The following is an 18,960-nucleotide window of genomic DNA, read 5'->3' as shown; positions in this document are numbered from 1 at the left end:
ACCTTTGAACTGAGATCAGAGGAGGCCACGGTCGAGGGCAGACAGGACAAAGGAGGTGCAAAAACACCAGCGAGGCTTTTACAGGGCTTTGAACCCCTTCAAACACGCACAGCGGGAATAAACGTGAAAGGCTGCAACTGAATAATTGCCCTGAACGCTGAGGGGAGGGAGTAGGGACCTAGACACCAGTAAAGGGCACTGCCATTAGATGAGGCTCACTGGGAAAGTGTAAAAAATGTGTGTGTGTGTGTGTGTGTGTGTGTGTGTGTGACTCACGTGGGCCAACCCTCTCCTGTGGATACGGTGAAAAGAGTGAGAAAAGCCCACAGCACGTTGTCGTAGTGGAACTCATACTTCTTCCACTCTCTAGGCTGGGCTGACACCTCGTCTTTATCATAGTCCAGGAATTGCCCTCTGAAAGCCACACACGCATGAAATAACGAGACCACATCATATCTCAGATATACTTCATATTTAACGAATTGTTGTTATAGATACACATGATTATTTTCAGCTGACGTAAGCAATATCAAGGCTTGCTAAATGACGGAAACCTGCTCCACACGACAGACGCTTGGGCTCTGCATGCTCCCTTCTCAAAACGTCAGGTTAGGACAGTAACAGTGTGTTCCAGCAGAGGGCACTGTGGGCGTGGGAGAGGAGATTCCGGCCTTACCTGCAGTCCCTCTCCAACCCTTTGGACTCATCTGTGCAGTAGAAGAACTTGCCCTTGAAGAGCTGCACAGCAATAACGGCAAAGATGAACATGAAGAGGATGTAGACGATGAGGATGTTCAACACGTTCTTCAGGGAGTTCACCACACAGTCGAACACAGCCTGTAGAACACACACACACACACACACACACACACATACCTGTAACCTACAGGAATTCAAACATGGGTTTCCTTAACGTTATAGTCAAAAGTAAACAAATGCAAAGCACATGACTAAAACCATGGAAGGACAGCTAACAGTTTTTCCTACCTTGAGTTTTGGCAGTCGTTTGATGGTCTTGAGAGGCCGAAGCACCCTCAGCACCCTGAGGGACTTAATGGTACTGATGTCTTTGCCTTTAGTGCCTCTATGGAGTGCAGAGTGAAGAGCGTAATTGTTCACTCAGCCTATTCACTCAAGGTGAACCACACTAGACTTCTCTCAAACCACTATCTTTGGTACAGAACAAACGGCTACCTTTGTTAAAGAATAAATAGCTATCGTTGTTAGAGAACTCTTTTTCTAGACCAGATGCTAGAGTGAGTCTGAGAATTAATTGATGCTGTCTGTGTCATACCAAAAGTGAAGTCTCTAACGCAGATGAGTTTTAGAAACTCTCAAAACAAAAGAGGAAAACAAAAACACTGCATCAGCTGCATATAATTAATCTGAATATTACACCCGACCAGCAATGGGCTAGTAGCACAAAAGCACATGAACAGAGAGTAAAGATCATATAATCCCACATTACACGAGCTAACCGAGTTAAGAGGCATGCAGGAAAAGCAGTTAGTCTCCTTGAAGCATCCTGACATGTTAGCGTCTTCCTAAGACCAGTATAAACATGCAAAAATACCAAGGGCAACGTGTTCAACTAAACACAGCAGTGCATCAAATTCCTAGAGCAGAAAAGAACCTCCCCCCAGTGGGAAAAGAACCGTCCCTCTGAGGACAAGCGCAAAAAAAGGGGTCTTCCATACAAGGCAGGTATTATGGCGTAGATGCCGCATTAATTAAGGGGCAAACCAGGGCATACTAGGGCATATTGGGGCTTATAGCAGCACCATCCTGAGCGCCTAGAAAAAATCAATCAGGAGGCAAACAAACCCAGTCAAGAAGAAAAGAAAAAAGGCCTTAAAACAGGAGATGCAGCGAAACCCTGGCGTGCCTCTGCACGGTGACCGAGCGCTGCCTTCTGCGAAAGCCTCTCAGCTGGACACCTGCCTTAAAAGGACGAGCCTCCAACGCTGCGTTTCTCCAAAGCACAAGCGGCGTCACCTGTGACTGGATATTCAAATAAACAACCCCGGGTCAGGCGTACGTAGCGGGGTGTGACGTAACGGGGTGTGCAGGAAAGACGGTCTCATCAGAGGTATATTACTAATGCTTACAATTTGCTAAAACACTAGACAGCGAGTGCATGGATTAATGTTGAATTTCTGTATAATATACAGTGATGATGATGAAGAATGTATGATCCTAACCAAGTTAATGCTGCATCAATTTAGTTTCGCCTTTATCCGGCACAACCCAAGGGGCAAATCCTTCTTCACCTCCCGTCATCTTAATGACGCACAAGATCTCGTACGAGGATTTTGCCAGGAAAATGTATTGCTGCAAACTGAATGAGGGCCTATCGGATAGTGCAGGTACCGTTTTGGTCTTCCAGTGCAGCAATAAAACAAGAAAAACAATAGCACATCACATCTCATTCACTATCTCAGTCACGGTGACGCAAGATGAGTATGTGCATGTAGATACTGAGAGAATAATCCAATCAAAGGAATTTATGAGTATGCTTACAAACAACGGTCACCATTGGCCTACCATTTACTTAGAGAATTATAAATAATGAATACAGAATGCATTATATCAATGCTTTGCAAACATATGAAATATTGTCGCAATGATAATTAAGTGAAATGAAACTGAAAAGCTGAGAAGTTCACCACTATCACCTGCCCATCCTTCCGAACACTCTAAGTTTCTGTCTCACATCATTATCCCCACTCCTAAACATAAACAGCCCAGGGCAGGCATATCACATTCCTCTCTGAACCAATCAGTGCAGAAATACCAAAGCTACCCATAATCTATTGCTCTCTCTGGAGACCATCACATTATGGGCACAGCACTTAAGAGCATGACCACATACGTCATGGCAGGGTTACCCCACTGGTCCAGTCGCAAGGCTCTATACTGGCATGCACGTTACCCATGCTATCTGATGCACATTAGTCCAGCATGCATTGACTGGCGTGTCCAGGGCCTGATCAGACTGAACTCACTGCACAAAACTCACACACTCACAGGTACTATGTAATAAATTACACCACACTGGTCTTTCCAATAGCTTGTGCAGAACCCTACGCATGTTCAGTGATGTTTCACTAGCTATGTTCATTCACTTATCATGGTTTCTGTTGAAAGTTATCAGAAAGTCCAGTGTAGAGGCCCCCAGTCCAGCACAGAATTCACTTCACAGAGTTGTTTAAGAGACATTGTCCCTTAACCCCAGGAAGAAGACACAGAGAGAAGGCGTGAAAGGGCCCGTGAGTCAAGGAGAAAGGAGGCGTTTAGGGAGCTCCCCACCTGTTCACACTGTGTTGCGATCTAATGAATGAACAAAACACACACAGGGCAAAAACATTATGACTGCTCACAAGACATGACTCACAGACTATGGCAGAACTAGCAGATATACACATTAGCCTCTAAGGACACATGACTACAAGAAACATTTGAATAAGAAAGCAGAGACATTGTTGTTCTCTGGCTCTTTAGCCTCTTGGCCTTTAGCTTAAACACACTGTACAAATAGTGCAGCACACAGACACTCTGATGAGTGGGGAAATGTGCTTCAAAGGAGAACATGTTTCAAGGTAGTGTGGCAAAGACCTACAGAACAGACAAGCAAAGGCTGTGGGTGTATGGCTGAAGATGGCATGCCAAGCTGCCACTCGAATCTTTCTGCCACATTTAACAGCGACAGGGGATTTTCGGTTGTTTCATTTGTACAACCGACAGGAGTGTAGCACATAAATACAGGTGAAATAACCTTGGCTATCCCACTTAATGCTTGATTGATGAACATGGTATCCCAGAAAAGACGCCCGTTCCAAAACACAGTGTTCACTGAGAAATCCAGTTCATAAGATTTTTTGTTTGGTGATACTTTAAACATCAGTTGCCGATTCCAAAGAGTTAATGGGGGGCTTAATGTAAACAAATGATAGAACAATCTGATTAAAGCAGACCCAGAAAGTCATATGAAAAGAGTCTTCTGAGCATAACGTTGATGTTACAAGCTAATTTCACAGAGTCAGTGGTTTACAAAGAGCTGGCAACACATCTCTGGAGCAGTAAAGAGTTCCTCAGTGAATGCGTGGTGACACGAGTTCCTCAGTGAACTGCATGGTTACATGAGTTCCTCATGAGTTCCTCAGTGAACTGCATGGTGACATGAGTTCCTCAATGAACTGCATGGTGACATGAGTTCCTCATGAGTTCCTCAGTGAACTGCATGGTTACATGAGTTCCTCATGAGTTCCTCAGTGAACTGCATGGTGACATGCGCTGGCGTTTCGACGGTGCTCACCTTGCTCCTGCCTATAGACGAAAGAAGAAGGCCTGTGATTGGCTGGGTGGGCATGGGTGGTATGAACAGCATTAAGTAGAACTAGACTGGCCTCTGTTAAATTGGCATTCACGTGCACTGATCTGAAATTAATGCTCTGGAAGTACATGAGAATTCAGGCTGGCATTCACATTGCTACCAGATGCCACAAAACATTTTGTATGGAGAGACAATATGAAAACGAGAGATGATTTCCTTTGCTGATTTGGAGGTTTAGGCAATGAGAAGTTGGGTGATCGAGCAAACACACAAATGGGTGAGAGATCATTGGTTCGGTATGTTGCAACGATGTTCCATGGGGAAGAAATCCCATGCTAACGGCCCATGAGCTGGGCACGGATCCCTTGGACTTACACAGAGACAGGCAAGAGGACAGACGGGGACAGAGAGAGTTGAGAAAGAGAGAGAGAAAGAGAGAGAGAGAGAGAGAGAGAGAGGGAGAGTTAAAGCATTACCCCATGAAGCTTCTTCATGTGATTCCAAGCAGGGAGAGAGAGAGAGACAGAGTGGACAGTGAGTGAAAAGAGAAAGGCCACGGGGCAGGACATTATAGCACTAACAAGGAGACACAGGAAACGGAACAGACTACAACTTTGGGCTAACTCTTGGCCTTAGAGGCATCTACAGCTTTCACGCTGACACATCCTGGCGGTCAGACCATTTGTCCTCAGTGTATTTCCTGTGATTCAAGCACATATTATATTAGCTTAGGAGCAGGAAATCATTCCAATCAGCAAACATTACAGTTTCACACTTTCTTGTTTACATAAAGCATTATTTTCTTTGTCCTTGGTAGTACAGTTAATGCTGCTGTTGTTTAAGGTAAACTCAAATACATCCACACACACACACACACACACACACACACACACACACACACACACACACACACTTAAACCAAAGGGCAGCTAAATTGTGTCCTTGTAGTCATACAGGGGCAATTGACCTCTGAGAGAACAATGAAGACAGAGGCGATTTAGAGAATGAGTTGGCCAAACACTAGACACTGGGCCATTCTGCTGTACTTGGCAGGCTGCTTGATGAATGGGAGGAATTTAGCACACATCAGGTGTCCACCTGGCGACCTGTACCATTACGGCAGACAGAGAGACTCGTCTGGCTGCAGGAAACAGCGCCTACCACGGCATCCCCCCGCCTGACAGACAATCAGAGAACCTCTTCATGGAAATTCAGCCTATTCTAAGCTACCCTACAGTTCAGCCAATGGCGATGTTGGGATTTCGGTTCTGGCGGCGCATTACAATCAGAATCAGACTGCAGAAAAGGTTCATGAAAGTGTGACTCACGAGAAAGCGAACGCCACCAGAGCTCCACTGACTACAATGAAGTCTAGAATATTCCACAGGTCTCGGAAGTAGGAGCCAGGATGCAGCAGCAAGCCCAGATCTACCATCTTGGGAAGGACGGAGAAGAACAACAGCAGGTTAAAGGTCACAGTACTGACTCTTTATAAACTCTTACATTCTGAGACGACCTTGCCAACTGAAATATGAATATTATGCTATGGGCTTTAACCTGTAATTAATTCATGAAATAAATATAACTCAGCATATTAAAAATGAAACTGTTACAGCAAGATCCTGTTAAAAAAACAGCCTCTGAAGCTGCCTAAATCAGTAATCAACGTAAAACGAACCTTAATCACCATCTCAAATGTGAACACACCAGTGAAGACATAGTCCAAATACTTCAGCACCTTTAAAACAAAAAACAAGTTCAAATATCCTATCAAACAGGCATCCAAAATGAGATGTAAAAGAAAGGTGTTTTAATAACATCCGTGGCTGAACTGGACTCCAGCAAAGGGTGGATGTTTCGGATGGCAGTGCGATTTTCCAAAGGAGGGAGACACTCACGTTGTTGCGTGGAGAGTTGGTCTGCACTGGGTCCTCTGCAGCCAGGGCAATGCTGCTCATGGCTATAACCACCAGAATGCACATCTCAAAGTAGCGGAGACTCACTATGTAGTGACAGAGACGCCTCACCCTACACACACACACACACGCACACACACACACACACACACACACACACACGTCCACATAAACACACAAACACGCACACATAAGCACATACACGCACGCACACACACACACACACACACACACAAAAACACGCGCGCATACACACACACACACACACACGCACACACACACACACGCACACACACACAAACACGCACACACACATATAAGCACAAACACCCACACACACGTCCACATAAACACACAAACACGCACATACACACACACACAAACACGCACGCACACACACACACACACACACACACACACACGTCCACATAAACACACAAACACGCACACATAAGCACATACACACACATGCACACACAGGTGCACACACATGCACACACACGCACACACACCGGACAAGATGGATCAAAAGGAGAATTTTAACATTCTATATATTAAACCATATCAGAAGACAAATGGCATATTGCACATTGCAAAGTCTTATAACCCTTGAGATAAAGGGATAAAGGAACTCCTGCAAATACAATTTAAATTCTATTTTATATTAGTATACTGAATTAGCATACAACCAAACAGTCATGGAGCTATGTAAGACAATAGGTCATATGATACAGAGTACATTTCATAACCATAATCCATACTAACTGTGCTCTGACAGGCAAGCCAGGGTTTAGGGAGGCTATATTCAGTTTTTCAGCTCAACATTTTCAGTTTGTGTATGGGTATGTGTGTGTGTGTGTGTGTGTGTGTGTGTGTGTGTGTGTGTGTGTGTGTGTGTGCTTCTCTCTGTGTGTGTGTGTGTGTGTGTGTGTGTGTGTGTGTGTGTGTGTGTGTGTGCGCGCTTCTCTGTGTGTGTGTGTGTGTGGTGTGTGTGTGTGTGTGTGTGTGCTTCTCTGTGTGTGTGTGTGTGTGTGTGTGTGTGTGTGTGTGTGCGTGTGTGTGTGTGTGTGTGTGCGTGTGTGTTCACAGCAGTGAGTGCCAGCAGTGACTGGATAGAATGTAAACATAAAGCAAAAGGCTTTTCAATGGTCAAAAGGCTTTGAATGCACAGACACACACACACACACCACACACACACACACAGAGAAGCACACACACACACACCACACACACACACACCACACACACACAGAGAGAAGCACACACACACACACACACAGAGAAGCACACACACACACACACACTCACGGGTTAGACGGGCTGAAGATGAACATGGAGCTGTAGGGGAGGATAGGACGTGGGCCGCTTGGATTCATCTCGTCCAGGTTCTTCTCCGTCATGGGCACAGTCTCGCTGTCTATGCTGTTCACTGAAGCAGACACATCCAGCTTACACTTACATCAGCCCACATTTAACTCAAATTCAAATGAACTAAAACTAAGTCTTCCATTGCAGACGGTTCATATTTGCAACTCCATCCCTTACACAAGGACCGACTGGTGGATCCAGACTGTATCCTCCTTTTTCAACAACATTTCTTCATATTAGTTTCAATGTGGCTAATGAACAAACTACAGTCGTTACTGAATAACAATTATTAGAATAATAAGGAAATAATAAGCCTGGAATTGAAACACTAACTGTAATGAACTTTTTAGAAATATGAACTAAGCAAACATCAGCTAGACACTGGGCACTGGGACGGAGACACATTTGCTCTGCAGTGTTAGGTGTGATGAACGGCATATACTGGGTATGAGCGTGGTCTCGCCCGGCGGAGATGTGATGGTGACAGGGATATGGACCCCTAAGCCCCCTGCGCGGCCGATGTTGTGCTGGTTGTCCGAGTCCTCTGGTTTCTCCAGACCCCACCTACTCCCTTCCATAGGCGGCTGGGGTGTGGCTGCCAGCAAGTCTCCGCCCACCTCCACATGCCTAGCGCAGGAAATCACGCTGCTGTTATATTTCTAGATGCCCTGGCTTCCCGGGGACAGTTACACCGAAACGCATTGCCTTAGCAAAGAAATGATTCACTAAGCTGCAAGAATTAGAGACCCGGCTATGCAGGATTTACTGAACACTACCAGTGAGGGTTGTTGTAAATAATGTGTGACTGACAGTGAATCCACACCTACTACAACTAGCCTCTATTTACTTAGAAGACAAACAAAAAAAATTGTAACACTTCAGAATTGCCATGTTGAGTCTATCCTAGCAAAAAAAAGAAATAACAATCCGAGAGCTGCCTCCCCGGTGTGAACAGTGCGTTACCTCTGCCCTGGAGACTTGCCCTCCTCCTTCTCATGCTCGGGCGTGGACTGGGTCTTGCTGACCCGTAGCCGGTGCCTCCTCCTGCCCCCATTCGCCGCATCCTCCCCACGCGAGCACCTGTCACAATCCCTCGCGGCCGAGCGCGAGCCCTCTTTGTGGTGGGCGCACCTGCCACTGCCCAGCACGCCGTTGCCCTCGCGAGTGCCCCGGTGCGAGTGGTGGTGCCGGTGCTCCCGCTCGCCTGCTCCGCGTCCATCGCCCTGGTGCTTGTGACGCCGGGCGTCGTCCCTGCTGTGACTGTGCTCGGCGCTCCTCTCTTTGCAGAGCGGGCCGTCGGGCTCCCTGCCGCGGCTGTGGTGCACGTGCCGGCGGCCTTCGCGGGGCAACTCGCCCGCCTCGCCCGCCTCCTGGCCGTCCTCGTTGCGCGGACGCTCCCGGTGACGGTGGTGCTTGCGCGGCGGGGGCGGGTGTGGAGACTCGGCCGGGCCGGCGGGCTCGGGCTCCTCGGGTGTCCCTGCCTCGCCCCGCGCCTCCGCGGGTTTGTCCCAGGCACCATGGGGGCCCGGGGGCCCGTCGCAGCGTGGCTCCACCACCAGCGGCCGGTCCAGATGCGTGGTGATGTCCGGGCGCAAGTGCTGGCTGGAGGCCAGGCGGGGGTTGTGCTCCTCGGGGTAGAGGGTGTCACTGCTGGCCTGCAGGTGCTTGCGAATCTGGCTGGTGCGCTGCTCCCACACAGACATCATCTTCAAAGAGCGACGCTGCTCTTTGCTGGACACAAGAGGAGTGAAGAGGAGAAAGGGATCATAGCAGGGATATTCAGTCATCACATACAGTCTAGAGGAAGAAATGGAGCTTGCTGAGTCAGCTTTTCTCCATCCATGTCAAGACCACCTTTTGACGCCAGTGAAGATGCAAAAATAACTTCTTCCCCCATTAAACCCCCATTGAACTTCTCGCAACCTCTCCTGTTTATGAATATATATTGCATTATTGCTTATTTGCAATTGTTTCACCAATTTCTTAAGTTACACTTATCATCTAATTAGAATTAGACAGAGCCATATCATAACTGTGCAAATGCAAATGTTGCATTTTGGGTTGTTTCATGTGTGCTGAAGTGTGTGTGTGTGTGTGTGTGTGTGTGTGTGTGTGTGTGTGTGTGTGTTATAGACAGAGAAAGTGGGAGAGAAAAGAGGGTCTTTATGGATGTCAAATTGCATAAGTCAGTCAACCATGGCTTGACATGCTGTATCCCTTCAGCTAATGCCTGTGCCAACGTTGGACCGTGCATCCCAAACACAATATTAGATGCCTATGGATCATGACTTTCAGGGGTGGACACAAAGCACTACTTCCGCACTGATAGAACTCAGCTGCTGAAGCTGAAATCGCATGGCTGAATGTTTTCTCCTCCCTTCCTGAGTTACTGGGAACTCCTTTGTCGTAGCCTTTTATAACAGGACTATAATACAGGCCTTCATATGAGTTTGGCAGGGTGGCAAGGCCTTTTCCACAGGTCATCTCTCTCCTCTGTTGTAGCTCGTAGCTGTCGCAAGCTTTTAGACGGCTAATGCAGTCAGGAATATTGTAATGTGTGCCGGGAAATGCTGAACCTGATCTCATTCTGAGCTGCACTTTTCGTTGTCATATCAAAGATGACATTAGCCTCGAACCACTCATTCACTGTCCTGTAAACGGCTATAACTGGCCCATGTTTATAGTAAAGAAATAAGGTTTTGTTTTTATTTTTCTTTGTAGTCATGGTAACATCAATTTGTAATTTTGCAAGGCTGATGTACTTAGATTTATGTTTTTTGAAACTCAGGGCAGCATGATTTTCAAATCATTTAGCTGTAATGGAAAAAAACAAACAAACCCATGAATAATCATAGGGAACTGTCCTGCTGATGAGTAAAAGAGAGAGAGAGAGAGAAAGAGAACAAGAACACCATGCTCGAGCTGGTGTGATTGGACCCCTCTCCTCCGATCTATTCTCAGCGCTCCGTCAGCGGGCTGGCTGACTTCCAGACAGCACACGCGGCTAGCGGGCTGCAGAGGGAGGCGACTGGTGGACGGTGCCGCAGGTGACGAGTTACGGGACTAACAGGGACACCCAGAGCACCACTATGGCAGTGAGTCGGAATGAGCCAGTCTGGAGTAGCTCCTGTTCCTGGAAGTCCCACCAGAGTTTACCCTGCAGAGGCGTTAGGAAGAAGCATTTTAACCTCTGACACTAATAGGGGTTTTTTTTGACTAGCAGTTATGGGGTTCCTTTGCTTCTAAAGTCTCCCTGTGTACTAAGGGGAAAAACCATAAAGGAATTTGAACACCCACTTAATTTGAGAGTATGGCAGAATCCATGTACACGTGTGTCCCTAACTCAACTACGAAGGATATCAGACGCAGGAAATGGAGGATGGGCAAAGTGAACAGACTCATATGTCCAGCATACACCAATACACCAAACACTATGAGGAGTGTAGTGAAATATAGATACAGTGGACAGATTTAGTAATGGAAGATGGTATCAGACAAGTCCTCTGTGATACCATTACCTCAAGTAGTGATGAGCAGGAGAGCAGACATAACTCCTAAAACACATACAGGGGCACACAGTCAAATACACACAGGCACGTGCACACACATTTACACACAGAGAAGCACTTATTCACTCACATCCTCTCACTCATTCACTCACACAATTACTCACTCACTCACTAGGAGTTTCCAATCTATTACAGATCAAGGGTTAAAAGACAGCAGAGACACTCAACATGAAGAATACAGGGCAATATACAAGCAGATAGACAGACATACAGGACAAATGTGCAGCAGTTTTAAATGGCACAAAACAACAAAACGTACACGCAGGAAAAGAAATTATATTAAAGCAGACGAATCCAATTGGTGGTAGAGTCGATTTATTTCTGCTGTGTAGATTCACCGCAGGTAGTCATCTAATATGAATGCAATCTCGCACCGGACAAGTGTGTGGGGGTAATGTTTTGAGCTGAGTAGTTTTAGTTCAAAATGAAAGCCCAAAGTTTGCTATGAAACTTTGCTATGAAAGTCATAAACAAAGCATCTTCTAGAGTGGACGAATCCATCCTTACTGAGTATGTGTCTGATTGCGTGTGTGCATGTGTGATGTGGGTGTGTTTGTTCGTGTGCATGTACGTGTATATGTGTTTATGTGTGTGTATACATAGTGCATGCATGTGTATGTGTGTGTGTGCTCACAGTCATGGGCACTGCAGGCTTTGGCTGGTAAAAGTGCTGACTCACTGGGCACTGACAGCCGCTGCAGCTCCAGCGGTGTCATTCATTCCTATCCAGACATCAGACTGGATATTGGCTCACACACCCAACAGCCAGTGCTCAGAGCTAACGTGCTACGTCTAACCTAGAGCAGCAGATAAACCGCAGCTATGCCCTGCCGTTAACCCACAACAGCGCAGACACAAGCGCTAGCACAGAACAGTGCTGCTAAAATGAACAGCTAACGTTCAACCATAACATTGACCCAGCGTCCATACACCGCAGCCTACAGGCGTCTGAGCTAAGCACGTGTCACGGAACGCTCGCCTCCCGCGAGTCACGTGGTTTGGCCAGCCATGTGCAGTAGGAGGACTTTCATTTGTGGCCACGCCTGCGCACACCTGTACTTCGTTTTGTCTGCGTGTATTTAAACTCACGTCAGGGTGTGCGGCGCAGTCGGTCATTGTGGATGTAACATGTTAATGTTCCTTCGCCCTTATGAAAGCGTGTGCATCCTGTTTGTTTAAATGTCAAGTCGTTTCATGTTCATCGTTTGTAATACGTGTGAGTACCGCTGTCATTTATGTAATAAATGGTCATCCCTGTCGAGGAAGTCTGCGCGTCCTGCTCTACGCCCTGCGGCACTCGGGCCGACACGCGTTACAGCATGGTGCTCTTCACACCAGCAAACTAGCAAACTCCCCCTGCATAAAGTATATTAAGGTTTGCATCATTTGTCTGATTATTTTAAGTAACAATTCTAATTATTCCTACACCAGTCCTGCAAGCAGTACAGACTGAATGGTATACAGATTTATAAGACAGCACGTTCTGATTTGACGCACATATAAATTGACTGGAAATGGAGAGAAATTGTGACGTGACAGAGTTTGTTTGGAATTAAGGAAGACAGGAAGTAAGGGGAGCAGGCTGTAACGGTACAGAAACTCACGGTGAATCAGAGCTGGAGTGGGAGGAGCTGTGTGACAGTGCACCTCCATTTGGCCTTATAAAACTGAAAAGAAAAAAAAAAAAAAGATGGGAGGGGAAAGAAACAGAGGGCGTCGCCTGAGACAGTGGCGCTGTCAATCACACGGTCTGGCCCCGCCCCACCGCACAGACGTCACCTCAGTGTAACAAACTCATTATTAAATCAAGACAGACATGTCAACAGAATGAGAAAAGTAGCAGGGTGTTACGTTATTTACAAACACATTTGTCCTTCAAATCTATGGATATGTTGGTGTGATAATTATAATCCAGGCATCAACCATTTTAAATGGTCTCCAGGAGAAGGAAAAATGATTTGTAAATGAGAGCCAAACTGATTCCAAATCAAACTGATTCCAAGGCAAAGAAAGTTCAAGATGAAATATGTTGTCATATATAAAGAAAGTTCAAAATGAACATGTAAGAAAATGTGTGTTTTGTTTTTTTTTAAAGTTCCAATTAAGATTCAGGAAAACAAACCGGTAACACTAATCTGGCAGTTATCACACTACAGGGCAGAGGGCTGGATTACACTACAAGGACCATAAGATCAATTCTGAGCTCAATATTTTCAGTGTAAAGCACTTTGCTGGTTTAGCAAGAATTATATTTTAAGGATAGACAATGCAGTTTTATTACAATAAAAAACAATAGCAGGTATTTAAGTGAAAGATATACTTCTAGGGAGTGAACTAGGTATGAACTTGAATTTCCTGAGCAGTCATCTGACTCTGGGTATAATGCACTCTTCATGTTGTTTATGCCTGTTCAATAGGCCTTTCCGTCATTAGTGATCCCTGCTAGATCCATCGGCCTCTACACGCTCTCAGTGATTCACTGAAGGGTCAAAGTGTGCATCTCGCTGTAGTGGGAACAGAGCCAGTCACGGGTACAACACAGGTACAACAAACCACCCAGATGAGCTCACCGATGGACAGACGGAAACAGCCGTACACACACGCATACATGCACACGCATAGAGTGTAATAACCCATGCTGATCTACAAAGTGACTCACATGCAGTATTCAATAATTTAATGTGATTGGGGTCACACACGTACATAAAACACACACACACACACACACACACACACACACACATACACACACACAAAATGTCTTAGCCATCATTGGGGGAAAAGAAGACAGCAGAGTTGGAAGTGCCCTAGGCCACAGCAGCGGGGCTTAAAGCTGCCTGCACTTACGCGGCGAGCGAGATGTTTGCGGCTGACATGGGGCTGACTTCCTTCACCTCCTTCACCTTCTGCAGGGCCAGCTTCTTACTGATGGCCTCCTCCTGCTCCTCCTCATCCTGGGAGAGACAGAGAGAGCGAGACGGATGAGGGGGAGACAGTGTGAGAGAGGGAAAAGGAGGAAAAGATGCGCAGACTGGAAAAAGTCGATATAAATAAACAAACCGATAAGTAGATAAACAGACCCAAGTGAAAATCGTTAACATGTGACCAGTGTTTCATACTACCTTTATTACCAGTTCACAACCATGACGTTACAGTGGAACAATGGGATCCGCAGCCGTTCCCTGTACTGTAGGTACAGTATCAATGTAACGCCATAAACCCAGCTTGCAGTGGAGAGCCCCATTAGCTTGAGATACTGAGCAAGACAATCATCGGTCTGTGGTGAACAGCTCTCCCAGACAGTGCTAGGGAGGTGATATCGGGAGCGAGTATATGGCGGCATAGAGATAGGATCTCGCCCTCTTTAGCCCCGCAAACGCAACACAAGAGGGGAGATTCATAGACTGTCTGCCCTGGGACAGTGTGACAGAATGTCAGGAGATGTGTGCGTGTGTGTGTGTGTGTGTGTGTGTGTGTGTGTGTGTGTGTGTGTGTGAAATCAAATCAAATCAAATCCAAGCTTTATATGTTACATATATCACACAGTAGAATGTAGTAAAATTCCTGGTGTCTATCTGGTACCAGCAAACAAGACATGAAATTAAAAGTAAAATAAGTAAAAATACAATAAAAATATAATAAGATGTACAGATAAATAAATTATGCAAGTTGTGTAAATGGGATTTATATACATTTATATGCATATATTTAATGGGATTGATGGGAATTATACACATATATTTAATGGACAATGTGGCAATGAACAAAATCAAAAGTGTAGGTATCAGACTATTAGCTAATATGTTGTAAATGTAAAGTGCAGATGTGCAAATGTATTAGAGGGGAAGTGTGCAAAGTCAGTGTAGATTAATAAACAGATGTGTAGGACCATATGTGGGGGACTGGCATGGGTGCAGTTGTGCTCCTAGGTTTGAATGACCTATCTGTGTTGATCTTCAGAGAGCTGAATTGCTTCCTTGATCGTATTGTGTGTGTGGGTGCAGATGTGTTTGCTCGCACGTGTGTGTGTGTGTGTGTGTGAGAGAGAGAGAGAGAGAGAGAGAGAGAGAGAGAGAGAGTGTATGTGCACCTTAGTGAGTTCCTGTGCATTGGCAAGGTTGTCAACAGCAATTGCCAAGAAGACATTGAGAAGAGTGTCTGATCAGATGTGTGTTAAGGTCATAATACTCAGGGGTGTGTGTTTATGTGTATACTTTGCAGCACTTGCACTGATGTAGTTCTATATCTCCCCCCTTCTGGGTTTTATAACACAGTGTTGTCTGCCGTTGCTCCAGAGCAGGATACAGTTTCCAAACAAAGTGAGGACGATGAAGTACACAGAGGAGAACATTCCACGCTTCACTCCGCCCTGAGATTCAATCCCATGGTACATCACAGCGTTCCAGTCTTCTCCTGTCAGAATCTACAGCAGCAGGTATGGTAGATAAGTATCAACGAGTCTTGTAAAGCCCCAACTGCCAATATAAACTTTCTACGATCCACTTTACCTGGAATACTGTCAGGATGGCTGCTGGAAAGGTGTCAAAGTTTGTTGTTGGGGTCTCATCTTCAAAATTGAACCTATAAGACAGAAGAAATGTAGGGAGCATCTAGAGAAATCCTTGGAGGCATCTTCCTGCAGGCAGCTTTGGACAGCCTTTATGGCTTTCGGTTAAGTGCCCATTTTACCCTATCACCCTTTGGAAAAAGATAGCGCTCACATCCTACAAGATAGGACACACAATCTATACTAATTAAAAACCTCAAATATCACAGTTGGCAAACACAGTCACAGTAGCTTTATACAGAAAAACAGACACACACTAGTGTAGGGATAAACAATAAACATACAGATAAATATAACTAACTCAATTAAAACTTTAATTTCAAGCATGGCAATGATGGCATAACACTGGCCATAAACCGTGACACAACTGTCAAAGCAAAGCCATCCATGCATATTCCATGACGAACTCTATTTTTACCCTGGTTTTATGCCTAAAAAGCACAGATTAAGCCTGCAAGTGCTCCTGGACATGAATCCACCAACTGGAATCCAGTTAGACTCCCAGAACCTCATTCCCTCAACAGTGCCCCTTCCTGCTCCGTTCTCCAGCTCTCTGCGGGACTTAATTACAAAGCTGAGGAGAGTGCCGAACAGGAGAGAAGCGAGGAAGAGCTTTATTCTCCCCTGATCTTCTGAAAAAAAATTCTTCGTAGCTGAGGTCTTCACTCCTTTCAATGGTGTGTGTGTTTGTGTGTGTATGTGTGTGTGTGCGTGCATGTGAATAAGGGACCAGGCTCAAGCAAAATGCCCCATCCCACATTATTTTAATAAGAGACCTTTTAAAGTCTTCCACAAACATGAGAAGGATTATGTAATCCATTAACTTTGAGCTAATCTACTGTTCAGTTCTTGGCTTACACATGTTCATATGTCTATGCATCTAAAGTAAGCAGAGTTCTATTTAATGTAACAACACATTAGGATTTAAAAAGACAGCAGTGATGGCAAAATCCATCCCGAGGAACCACAGCATGTATATTTCTGTCTGCTGTAGGTCTGGGGCCACAACCTCGTTCCTCATCGCCAGGGCCACAACCTCATGCCTCATTGCTATGAACAGGTGGCCCCATGGTGCACCCCTCACCCGTGACACACTGGAAATGACCTTGCAGAACTGACGGCGAGTTCATCATTTCAGTCGATGGTGAACAGAAAAGGCACCCAGGAACACAAAAGAGCTTCCCAATCAATCCCACGATTAGCACTGGAACCATGACGAAATAACTCCTGTCCCAGCTGTGGGAAAATGGGGCGGGGCATGGGGGGGGTTACCATGGTGTTGGTACCCAGGTTTTCATTCGCATCTCGGTTCCGCCTCGTTTCCGTAACATTTGTGCACGCTGTTTGTTTGTACAATGCGGTCAGGGTTACTGCGGACGGCATGATTGTATGTTTATGAATTTAAACTGATATTTGCCTTGTGGCGAGAGGGCGATTCCTCCACTCCTCTGCCCCATCAATAATTCATGGCACAGCCAAAGGAGATGCTCAGCTCCTCCTGCGTGACGCTGCTATGTTGGTTATCAAGGAGGAGTTCGGCGCAAATGAAACAGCAGAGCCTGGAGGAGCCTTCCATTTTTCAAGGAAGGTTCGCCGTTTAAAAGTTCCGTTTGTGTGAGGGAGTCGGCGAACAGAACAGAAGAGCACCGCCCGCCTTCCCCCCACACACCCACGCATCCCCAGAGACGGGTCCCCAACAATGTATAAACAATACACCATCTGTAAGAGCGCTTAAAATAGACGAGGCTGCAAGCGCTTTGAAGTGGACTGGGCACGAGGCCTAATACTCACTGGCCCCCGAAGAGCTGCATCCCCAGCAGAGCGAAAACCACGATGAAGAGGAAGAGGAGGAAGAGCAAGCTGATGATGGACTTCATGGAGTTCAGCAGAGACACTACCAGGTTCCGTAAAGAGTTCCAGTATCTGCACACACACACACACACACACACACACACACACACACACACACATACCTCACCCAAAATGCTTTCAGTTAATCAATACTGCATACTGAATAACTTGGTTTAGGAAAGAGAATGTGACTAGAAAGAAGTCTCAGAATTCACAATAAATCATCGATAGACTGTAATATGAAGGAAGAATCATGTTTCATGACTCGGTTTGTATTGTGTTTCTCGATAGCCACACATTTGTAGGGTTCTCCCTGAAACAGAATACAGATGATACACGACGTGAGGGCCAGGGTCACAGAGGCCAGAAGCACTGGCCCATGTGAGACCGACTTCACATACTTTGTAACCTTGAAGATCCTCAGCAGTCTCAGAGCTCGTAAGACGCTGATACCGAAGGAGGCGCCTGGTTTCACCGCCGCCCATATCACCTCGAAAATGCTCCCCACAATCACCTGCACATGACAGAGTAAGGACACACAAAGCACAGGCTTCAGTCTGACGCCGCCAACACGCGTTCAGCTTCGGGAGAAGGAGCCGAGAGCATACAAACTCTGCTATGTGTTTAAGGAACACCGCATGCTGCGCGATGACTGCCGAAGGCGTGTCGCTTACCCCAAAGTCGAAGCAGTTGAAGGAGGAGTGGAAGTAGCTCCTGGGCCCAAGACCATAGATCTTCAGACTCATCTCAGTCAAGAACAGACCCAGGAACACAAACTCTGCTAGATCTGCTCCCAGAAGCATAGAGTTCATATGGAACAATAACAGTCACTTATGTCGTCTTACTTACGTTGTCACTTTTCACACATTTGAGATGCATCTCAGACTGCTTGCATCGCATTCGCTTTGTTCAAAGAGACACACGGCCATAGCAAAGAATGTTTTTTCACGTCATCACTTGACTCCTACGCCGTATGAGAACTTTCCTTCTTACCACTGCTGTTTCCTAATTCCTAATGTTGCTCTACAACACTTGTCCACAACACGTGCCCCCTCGTGTTCACAACACGTGCATCCTCGTGTCCGCGAGACATGCACAGATCATACTTATGCTTGTTACTCACAACATTTCAATTTGCATTAGAGCAGGAATCACGATTACAAGTCATGACAACAGTCTCATGCTGTCAGACTGTGGCTTTAACTAGTGCCCACGGCTGATAGATCTGCTAGCTAATAGGACTCTGCCATTTCTATGTGCTTTGATCTATGATCATCTATGACCATGACCCTTTATAAGAGCAGTCCCCAGCTCTGGGCCAGAAGATTGCACCCTCTGCATGTTTGTCTGTGTTTC

General features: G+C 46.0%; 1 protein-coding gene across 4 annotated transcripts in view; it reads right to left on the bottom strand.

Annotated features, from left to right (window-relative positions):
- cacna1ba (calcium channel, voltage-dependent, N type, alpha 1B subunit, a) overlaps positions 1–18,960 on the bottom strand; it is a 98,991-nt gene that overhangs the window by 18,751 nt on the left and 61,280 nt on the right. For 2 of the 4 annotated variants that reach the window (XM_035530144.1, XM_035530145.1), the window contains exons 12-27: positions 18,279–18,391; positions 18,006–18,118; positions 17,545–17,676; positions 15,695–15,767; positions 15,492–15,609; positions 15,277–15,344; positions 14,034–14,140; positions 8,581–9,348; positions 8,060–8,244; positions 7,558–7,678; positions 6,232–6,361; positions 6,012–6,071; positions 5,662–5,768; positions 988–1,084; positions 677–837; positions 277–414 (exon numbers count right to left, since the gene is read on the bottom strand). In XM_035530144.1, the coding sequence (XP_035386037.1) occupies positions 277–414; positions 677–837; positions 988–1,084; positions 5,662–5,768; positions 6,012–6,071; positions 6,232–6,361; positions 7,558–7,678; positions 8,060–8,244; positions 8,581–9,348; positions 14,034–14,140; positions 15,277–15,344; positions 15,492–15,609; positions 15,695–15,767; positions 17,545–17,676; positions 18,006–18,118; positions 18,279–18,391 (2,491 nt within the window). Of the gene's footprint in view, positions 1–276; positions 415–676; positions 838–987; positions 1,085–3,309; positions 3,331–4,809; positions 4,822–5,661; positions 5,769–6,011; positions 6,072–6,231; positions 6,362–7,557; positions 7,679–8,059; positions 8,245–8,580; positions 9,349–11,135; positions 11,172–14,033; positions 14,141–15,276; positions 15,345–15,491; positions 15,610–15,694; positions 15,768–17,544; positions 17,677–18,005; positions 18,119–18,278; positions 18,392–18,960 lie in introns of all 4 variants that reach the window. The other 2 variants (XM_035530142.1, XM_035530143.1) reach the window with 2 other exon arrangements.

This window comes from Electrophorus electricus, chromosome 9 (assembly GCF_013358815.1).
Source record: "Electrophorus electricus isolate fEleEle1 chromosome 9, fEleEle1.pri, whole genome shotgun sequence".
In the NCBI taxonomy this organism is placed as follows: domain Eukaryota; kingdom Metazoa; phylum Chordata; class Actinopteri; order Gymnotiformes; family Gymnotidae; genus Electrophorus; species Electrophorus electricus.
The sequence above is the reverse complement of the archived record's forward strand: the minus strand, read 5'-3'. Positions and strand labels throughout refer to the sequence as shown.